Here is a 10,137-nt window from a genome sequence, read left to right as displayed (position 1 = left end):
AGTTGGCAAAGTTTGCCTGTGTGCCTTTTACCTCCCCCCAAAAGTGTTTCTCTGGGTCCCATACTCAGAGGATCTTACTTTCAGTTCTGAAACAAATCAAGAGAGCACTCTCAACTGTGCTAGGAGGGGCTTTGAAGGTACAGCTTCCTTCACATATCTGCATTTGTTACAAGATTCACCCTGTGCAAAACACTATCACATCTATTCCACCAGTTTGACCTCTAAATACTGTAATTTTTAGCTACATTTTACAGATGAAGAAATAGGCTCAAAGTCTGGAGGACTGCCTAAGGCCATGCCACTAGTGAGGGGCAAAGCTTTGACTGTTGAGTCCAGAAGGATGTCACATCCTGTGCTTGTTCTACTAAGCCACAGCACCTCAAGGGTGCCACGGCATGCCATGAGAGCACACAGCAACTAGCTAACAGAGGACCACAGGGATGAAACGACTGTCTTGATTTGTAATGAGTTTTAGCATTGCAGTTAACTTCTGGGAAGCATAGAACAAATCTAGGAACTTGGTTCTAGTCCCAAAGGGGAGGTTGTCCTCATGTCAGGACACTGGGACATTGAGACTCATGAGGAATTTTCCACCCTATAACTTTATGTTCTGGAAAATTTTTCTTTCAGAGTGGTGGAAGACAAAGAAATCTCAATTGAAGGATATTAGTTATAAGGAAGCTTTACTAACATATGGGGGAAAATCAGATCCCATTGTAGTTCTGGATAAGTATTTAGCCATGTGCAGTGAACACTGCGGGGGAAAGGGGGTGGCAAGGCAGAGCAATGTCCATGGACAATACACTTTTTTCAATTTGCTTTTCATCTAAGGTAGCCCATCTGCACACTCTTAACGTGAAAGTGGCATCTTTGGGATTAGAAAGGGGATTATCAAATTAGGTATGTGATTCTGGGAGAAACAGGGAGGCCACAGGTGCCAAAACTTTAGACTATGAATTCGAGATTACTTGGACAAACCAGATTACTCAGTGATTTGGACATCATTTATAAATCTGTATCTTGGGTGCTCAGAAAATAACCCAGAATGAGATCTGGACACAAATCCAACACTGTATCACCAGTCCTGGGAATTGGATCTATTCCGTCCCTTGCCTCAGATAAATCTGTCAAGAAAATAATGACACTTCTTTTTTTTTTTTAATTTTTTTTATTCATTTTCTAGCCCAGCTTGTCGGACACCCTGTACTGGCACAGTGTAACTGCTCAGATGTATTAGGAAATACAATCATGCATTGTGCAGTTCACTGGCCTGATGGTGAGGGGGCTCCAGCTGGGATGGAATGCTGCTGGGGGGAGTAGGATGGAGAGGAGTCAAAGGAGTTGTTAGCTCACAGGTTAGTGAGCAGCCAGTCTAGAAGTTGTTTTCTAGCCATGTTTCCCACGGCTTCATCCAGTTGTCGTTCCTTGGCAAACTTCATGACCTCTTGAAGAAGGTCTCCCACACTGTACCCCTTCTCTGCTGCCTTAGCTGAAACGTCAGGAAGCTGTGGAGAGAGCAGAGCTAGCTTGAGTCACCTGGTGCTTTTTGGAGGAAGGACCCGCTGGACAAAGTGAACACCCCACAGCCCTCACTCCTATGATTCTAGGATTAAAGATCTGGAAGGAGGCTGTTGACATAGCTTTCCTTTTTCCTTGAATCTTCTCTAATGACATTATCAAAATGCCAAAGGTACTTTGCTTTTGAGCTTTAAAAACAAACTCTGAAACCAACTGTGTTCATTAAATACTTCTCACCAGATGCTGGACCTTTCGGTTATTCTGTGCTAGTCAAGGTTTGGGGTAGACATTACCCCCGCCTCCCTAAGAAAGTATGAGATTGAGGGTTAGGAGATTACCTGGGTTCATCTCCTGGACTGAAAATAATTTGGTTAAGTATTTGGTTTCTCTGGAACCCATCTAATGTAAGAAATGCAGCTATGGTGTGTGTGTGTGTGTGTGTGTGTGTGTGTGTGTGTGTGACACACACACACACAGAGAATGTGTGTATGTGTATGAATAATGCTGGCCTTCATGGGATCTGAGGAGCAGGACGAGGGTGAGGCAAGTGAGGCACTGAGGGCATAAAATTTAAGGAGACAGGCACTTTCTGGGCACTTGTAGGACCTGTGAGTTTTGGGGAGGAATATAGAAATCATAATGAGACTAGTTTTAAATTGTTTCTGGCCAAAGACAAAATGGGTCCATGACACTTCTATTACCTCAAAGGGGAGGAGCTCCCTTTTTCTTTTTTTTTCTCTCCAAAGTCCTTTGGGGATCTTAAAACTCAAAACGTAAGACTAAAAAATCACTCCCCAATGTTTAACAAATAGTTTGTTGAAACAGTCACTGATAAAATGAGCAAATCTCAATCTCCTCCTCTTGGTGGAAATACACAGGCCTTGAGGTGTCCACTGCCCCACTTAGCTAGTGGTTCAGCACTTCTGTGTCTTTTTATGAGGTGAAAGTATTTCATGAAGCACATGGTACAGAATAGACTTGAAAAGAAATTGGATCAATCTTAGGCTCTAAGTACAAGGCTGCCTCCCCGCCTCTGCCCTTTCTAACCCTCTTTCTTCTCTTGCTTTGATGCATTCCTTACCTTCTCCAGTTGTCCGTCATCATCTCCCATGAAGTAGAGCATGGGCACATTAAACTGGGAGGCTGCAATCCACTGCAGGACAGCCTGGAGCTGCTTCTGCAAGTTACTTGTAGAACATTGATTATTGACGATGACTTCAGGCCCAGGAGAGTCTTGATTGTTCTGTGACATCTCACCATCATGACTACATCTGGCCAAGTTTGCTTGTTCTTCCAATTCAGCAAGGGCTGCGCCATTGCTGCTATACTTAGCCATGATAAGGCACAGCTTCATCACAGATTCTACCAGCTGATCTATAAATTGCCAGCTCATTTGCTTCATCCCCCTGATAAAGTCAAGTTCTTGATTGTCCTGGCATTGTTCTTCCCCTCTGTTAGATCTCTTGGACACAGAAGCTGCTTTGCTTGCCTTCTCAGAACGCTTGTTCTCACCTTCAGATAGATCATCACAGTTGAAGGGGCTCTCACTAAGCAGTTTCTGAATCAGCGTTAGAACAATGTTTGACATATCCAGCTTCTCGGAGTCCAGCTGTTGATTTTCCTTTAGAGAGGTGGATGGTCCAGGAGCTCCGTGAGTTTCTAGATGTTTCATTGACATTGCTTTGGCACTTTGGCCACTTCCACACTTTTCATACTGGGCACTCTGAGTCAAATAGTCCATGGTAGAACCAGGACAGTCTTCTTTGCATGTATCTTTGCCCTTGGCCTGCTGAGTCAGATGGTACTGGATCAGCATAAGGGCAGAGACAATTAGGTCCTTGGCCAGTGAATCTGTGGAAGGGCTGATCTTCTCTCTTTTCTCTTCTTTACTGGGACATGCTTTGGTAGTCATCTTACCTTGGTTTCCTTGCTTTTGGTTCCACATGGTCAGGCTCTCCTTGAGAATGTGTTCACCAACTTTCTCAGCACTGGTTAATGACTTGCATGGGTCTGGCTTCGTTTTGCCTTTGTCCTTCCCCTTCATTTCAGCTTTCATGGCTGAGAATTCAAGACTCTGGTTCTTGCATTTAGGATCATGGGACCCAGCTTTCAAAGATGCATATGACAGACTTTGAGACTTAGTCTCCTTCTTCTCGCCAAGAAGGGCACTAACCAGGCGCTTCAGTATGGCCTCCATGATGTCAGCAGCATTTTGTTTTCCATGGTTGAACAGATTCCTCTTGAGAGCCGAGACAAAATCTGAGTCGGTCATCAGGACTCCAGTAATATTATGCAAGTTTTTCATGCAGGAATCAATCAAATCAGACACAATTTCCTTGGTGTGCTTTAACAACACTCTCTTCAGGACCACACAGGCTGGAATTGGCTTGCCAGAACTGTGCACTTTCAAGGTCTTCATAACGGAAACCATCATGTCAGATGCTACCTGATTTGCATAAACCATGAGGCCTTTGCTGATAGAATCTGCAAAGTCTTTGCTATCTCTCTGGCACATCTGCTTGTCTCCACCCTTGTTCTTGTTGGATAATTCACTATACAGAAATGTCCTCTGGTCACCTTCCCTACACTCCTCCCCATTGCCATTCATTTCTGCAGAGGTCGCTTCCACAGCATCATGGGCCATTTCAGAAGCAATCTTGCTCACAGCACTGCGGGGGCTGTTTTTTCCTTTGTCCCCATGGGGTGGATAGATTGAATGATGAAGGCATTTGCTTCCACCTTCTAACTTCTCCTTGATTTCCTTACGGGCCATCTGGATTACCAGAGAAGATAGTCGGTTGACATAGAAGGAAAGGTCATCCGTAGAACATTCTCCTTCAGGGGAGATAACTGCCCTCTGGGTGCTAGGAGACTTGGCAGGAGGAGTCGAAGGACCTTGGTTATTGTTGGTGTTTTTGGTTGCTGTCATTTCTAGGTGTAGGCTTTGAGGTCCGTTGGCCACATAATCCATGTTCAGCTGATTGGCATAGACACTGTAGCAGTTCCCAGAGGGTATTTTGTGATATTCGCCATCTGTGTTTCCTATCTTATGTTTACAGCTAGAGGCTGAGGGGCTCAGTGCGTGTTGGAAACCCAAGGCATACTTCTGGAGATCATTGAGAAGCCAATTGAGGACACTCATGGGATCAGAGGGAGTTTGTTTGAAAAGGCATACAGATCCCTCCATCTGAAAAAAGAACATCTAGCTATAAGAGTTTGGGTAGGCTACTTCTTTTCCCCTTATTTCATTTCGTAGATATATCTTCTAAATTGCATAGATTAGGGACTTGACCTTTTAGAATTGGCATGGGAACATAACATTCAATTATATCCATTAGTACACATGTAAGCAGAAGTGGCAGCAACGAAAGCTAACAGTATATACATTTGTACACTTAACTATATACAGGTTGATGGAGTTTGGATGTGTTGTCCCCTCCAAAACTCATGTGGAAATTTGATCCCCATTGTGACAGTGTTGGAAACTGTTTGAGTCATGGGGGTGGATCCCTCATGAATGGATTAGTGGTCTGCCTAGGTGGGGAGAGTAATGAGTGAGTTCTCGCTCTATTAGTTCCCTTCCCATGAGAGCTGGTTGTTTAAAAGACCCTGGCACCTCCTCTCTCTCTCTCTCTCTCTCTCTCTCTCTCTTGCTTTCTCTCACCATGTGATCTGCTTGTACCCACTGGCTGCCTGCCGCTTTCCACGATGAGTAGAAGCAGCCTGAGGCCCATGCCAGATGCAGCTGTCCCAGAATCATAAGCCAAATAATTGTATTTTCCTTATAAATTACCCAGTTTCAGGTATTTCTGTTATAGCAACACTAAACAGACTAATACACGGGTGTTATCAATATGCTTGTCAGTTCCATATGAGTATGTGTGTTTATTTCAATGTGTGAATGTGACTGTTGTGTGTGTATATGTACATTGACATAGGAATTCATTTGTGTGAACATCTCAACAGATGTGAGATGTGAGAATGTGAGTCTGTATTGTTAGTGTGTGAAAATGTGCCAGTATGTGTATGTGTGTGCGTATGTGTGACCATGTGTAAGCATGCGTAATAATGTATTTTGACATTGTTACCCATTGTATATATTTACTGTATAGGCCAAAATGTGCATACTAGTAAATCTATTTGTACTTGCATGTGTCAAAATATGAGTGTGTATGTCAGTATGTCTCTGACTATAAAAATGAGCAAGTGTCAATTTGAGTAGTCTATGTATATGTTTATGATATAAACTCACTAGTATGTGTCATGAAGCTATAAATTCATTTATGTATATTAAAGCAGAAATTTACACATTAACATACACATTCATTAATATTATAATAGATTGATACATTATATTAATATAGTATTAATATAGTATCTATTGATATATTATAGATTAATCTATTATAATATTAATGAATGTGTGTGTTAAAATATGGATATGTGTAAGTAGGTGATTGTATAATGACTGTGTACATCAATGAATTGGGTGCCAATTTATGCTATACTTATATGCTATGTCAATGCTTGACAGTGTGTGTGTCGGTGTTGCACATACCCTGGCATTTGAGTATGTGTGTGAATACATGAGTGGGTATGTCACAGCATTCATGTCAATGTGTGTATCAATGCATACAAACGATTGTGAAAGTGTATCACTTTGTGTAAGTTTCTATGTGTGTGTGTCAGCATGACTGTGTATGACCATACATGTCTTTGCATAGACATGTATATTAATATGTATGTATGCCAATACCTGAGTCCATATAGTCACTGTATTTTGATCAAGGCTAGAGTGTGTTAATGTGAGTGTATATTTATACATTGTGTGTAAGATGGGTGTTTATGTATACTACATGTTGACATGTCACTGCATCTGACTCTATATATGACTTCGTATATCTTTGTATATGTGTGTAAGTCCTTGTATATGAATAGATCAATATATTGAGTTTGATATATCAATGCTTGTATGTGTTCCTCAATCACATGTAGCCAGGCCTGTGTGTATCATTACTTGTATAAATTATCTTTTGTTAATGTATGTAAATGTATATACTGATGTGCGTGTCACTTTGTATAAATTTATATGTGTACATCTATGTCTGTGACTGTGTATGCCCATGTATGGGTATGTGTATATGTATTATGTACACAGTGTGCATTCATCAGTAAATACCATTGCCCTCTTTGCCCCTCGCCTTGCTTCCTCTCTTCTCTTTTCACTGAATTCCTGGAAGTGTGAGGTCATGATCAGGTTGACAAATGGGCTTAAGTTACAATCAAGGAGATCTGCATTGTGTGTAGGAAATATGGGCTGCTCTGTTAAAAATAAACACCAGGTATAATTTATGCTTTTCTTAAGACTCCAAAATGGAGTTGGCCACCCCCAACTAAACCCAAAACTCTTTGGAGAATGTTATGTAACGTTTTTTCCTTGCTCTCACTATAAAGGTCTCTGGGGTCAGAAATGATGTTTTGGTTATTACTTGTTAGCCTAGGGACACAGAACAAGAAATATTGGATTCTTTTGTGCTAAAGCCAAATATCTTGTCCCAATACCAGCGACTCCAGGCTTGTAGGGATGTGGGGGTGACTTGTTGTGTGCTCCAATGCCCTTCCCAAACCTGGAGCCTAACATATAATTTGGGATACTTACACAAAAACAAGAGGATTATGTATGAGACAGTAGTGTGCAAATCTAATTGTTTCTAACTTTAAGTTACCCAACAGCCTGGCTAATCTCTTAGACAACAGAGTGGAGACTAGGCACTCAAATTCTTGGTTGTTATGGATTTTCTCTGCTCCGTATCCCTCCTTCTTTTCTGTTGGATGTTGGGCAATATAGGGCACACAAGTCCATTACAAGCCAGCAAAGAACATTGCAAAAGATCTTGCTTATACACCCACATCTTTGTTAGGGTAAAAATAGCAAAATTCTGATTGGAGTAGGTACCTGAAAATCAGGAAAGGGCATTCTGAACCTCTGTGATTAGTCCCATTATTAAATAACTGGGTGTTGCACTTACTGTGGCCCTGAACTTAGGCCTGTGTTCTCTAGAATGTCATAGTGTTCAAACTAATGGGCCTGTTTGACCATAGTTTTCTTACCGTCTCTGAACCAGAGTCCTCAGACTTAGCATAAAGTATGGTTATTATTTGTGATAATAAACATGCTAATAATATTGATTTGATCAACACACATTGTGTACAGGTGATGTTAGTCAATGTTGTACCCCCTAAAATATGTATAATCCATTGTGCTTCAATTAAAAAAAGAACATTGGTCTTTTGTAATTAGAAGTGGTAGAATCTCAGAGGCTAAGTATACCTTAGACTGGTCTTGCTTCTCAGTGTCCTTGATCATGATAATCTCTTTTTCTTCCAGAGTCTCCAGGTTTAAGTCACCTTCTGAGCTGCAACCAGCAGCACCCTATGGAATTAAAGGGCGAGATTCTTATGAACAGATGCTTTTTGAGATTTCTCCAAGCTACCCCCCTAGGCTACCACTTCATGAATGTCATGTTTCCTATTATCCTTTTTCTTTCTGCAGGAGAGGTAGGCTTGTAATGCTAGCTAGTCTTTGAAGAATAAGACAAAGTTCCCTCCACCAATTACTACTTCCCCCTCCGAAGATGTTTACAAAATCATCAATCTCAAGGACCATATTCCATTAGTCATCATCCTTTTAGACAGGTTTTTTAAAGAACTTTTCTGACAGCTATCTTCCATGTTTTAGTTCTTTCAGCCCTACCATCAACTTAAGTGGCTTCTAAAATGAGACTTTATATCAAGAGTGACAGTAAATTAGGAACCAGGGATCCTGGGATCATGAGAATGATGGCTTTCCACCCTCTGCCACAGCTTTTCCCTTTCCTCATACTTGACTGATAACCCTTCTCAGCATTTTCCCACCCATTCCAGCTCTTAGCAGAGAATACCCACCTCGGAGTCTTTATCTTCCACATTCAGGGTAGACACATCGACAAAGCATATCTGTATCAAATTAGGAGGATGAATTTAGAATAACTCTAGAAAAGGCTATTATTTCTCTTTCTGGGAGATGACAACAACAGCACTTACCTCACAGGATTCTTATGGGGATTAATTCAAGACAGTGCATGCAAAGCTTTTAGCGGAGTGCCTGGAACTTAGTAAGTACAGAGTAAATCTTAATATTGTGAGTATTAAGCAGACAGAATCTTAGCATTACTCTGTTTCTTAAATGAGAATACCAACCTGTCAGATAGAGGCCCAAAGTACAGTACCTACATGTAGTAAATGAGAAAACAGAGAAGAGAAGCAGCTTTTCCAAGTGACACAAACCCAAAGTTGAAGCTTGTGTTAGAATCCAGTCTCCCTGGCTTCTAGTTTAGGGTGCTTTCTACTACACTAGTGCTTCTCAAAATGTGATATTTTTACTGTTGATGATGTAGAAAATTTTAGGTGGTACATGTATAATCATTTCTGTGTTTAATAAGTGCATTTTTGTTGTGCATTGGGGAAAATACATACTAGAACTCCAAACCTGTGCTATTATTGGTAATGCTTAGGGTGATGGTGATTTTTAAAACGTAAGTTGATTTTGAAAACATTGCAAAAGCACATATTAAGTAAGTAATAGTATGAGTGGTACTTGAGCATGATAAAAAATATGAAATATTATGTAAATCACTTGAGGTTTGGGAAACTGAGCTTGAAGTATTTTGCACTCCCGAAGGGTCCCAGTGTAACTTACTGATAGTTAGGTGACGTTATTATGACTTAGGTCTTAAGGAATAGGGGTTAGTTATGAGGTAACCACTACTCTTCCCTCCCCTGTCTCCTCCCTAGCCCTCCCCTCTCCACCTCCCTCACCCTGCCCCACCCTTCATTTATCCCTGTATCATGCGTGAGTGTGTTGGCTATGACAGACTTTACTGAGCTTGGTTGCTAGGAGAAGTCACAGTATCAGCTTGCATTAGTTTATCTTGGGCCCCAGGATATCTATACCCATATGGCATTTTTTTCTAATTTTTTGGTAGGAGTCCTTTTGTATCTTACCACTTTCCGGTCTTGATCTTTCTGTCCTGTTGGGCTGTAGAGATCTACCTTGCACACGCCCCTGCGGCTGCGTAACCAGTCAATATCATCAGACATCTGGAAAGAGAAATAAAAGAAATCTGAAATGCTTATATAGGGTTTTTAGAAACCGGGTCAGTTTGGATAAGAATCTCTGGAGAGGGTCCTGAACCCATCTCTGTGTTTTATATAGGTTTAGGCTAGGAGCTGGTAGGATGAGTAGTGGGGAAGGACACTGAAATGTTTGAACTTGATGCTCAGGATCATTATCTTTTAGCAAAACCCATAGGCTCCTTCAATTTAGACTCCCCACACCAAGTATTTGGAACCATGGGAGTATCATACTGACTTGGGAGAACATCAGTCAGGAAAAATGGTGGACCAGGGAAGCAAATTTAAAAAGAGGTCTAGAGACTGTAGGGATTGCATTTAGTGATTTACTTCTACCCAACTTCATTAACTAAATGTCACCTGTCTCCACATTTCTTTACCTACTTTTGGGCACCTTCAAAGAATCAAGCTCACCTCATCGCCCTCTAACTTAATTCTATCTAACTC

At 41.2% G+C, this 10,137-nt stretch overlaps 1 protein-coding gene across 1 annotated transcript; it reads right to left on the bottom strand.

The window, feature by feature from the left end:
• Nucleotides 1-1,349: 1,349 nt before the first annotated feature.
• Nucleotides 1,350-9,657, bottom strand: LOC134367535 (A-kinase anchor protein 4-like). Its single transcript, XM_063084277.1, has 5 exons — nucleotides 9,562-9,657; nucleotides 8,464-8,514; nucleotides 7,850-7,951; nucleotides 2,600-4,705; nucleotides 1,350-1,505 (listed from the first exon to the last, which is right to left on the bottom strand). Exons 1-5 carry the CDS (start codon nucleotides 9,655-9,657, stop codon nucleotides 1,350-1,352), a joined length of 2,511 nt encoding a protein of 836 aa, XP_062940347.1.
• Nucleotides 9,658-10,137: the final 480 nt, after the last annotated feature.

This window comes from Cynocephalus volans, chromosome X (genome assembly GCF_027409185.1).
Source record: "Cynocephalus volans isolate mCynVol1 chromosome X, mCynVol1.pri, whole genome shotgun sequence".
NCBI lineage: Eukaryota > Metazoa > Chordata > Mammalia > Dermoptera > Cynocephalidae > Cynocephalus > Cynocephalus volans.
The sequence above is the reverse complement of the archived record's forward strand: the minus strand, read 5'-3'. Positions and strand labels throughout refer to the sequence as shown.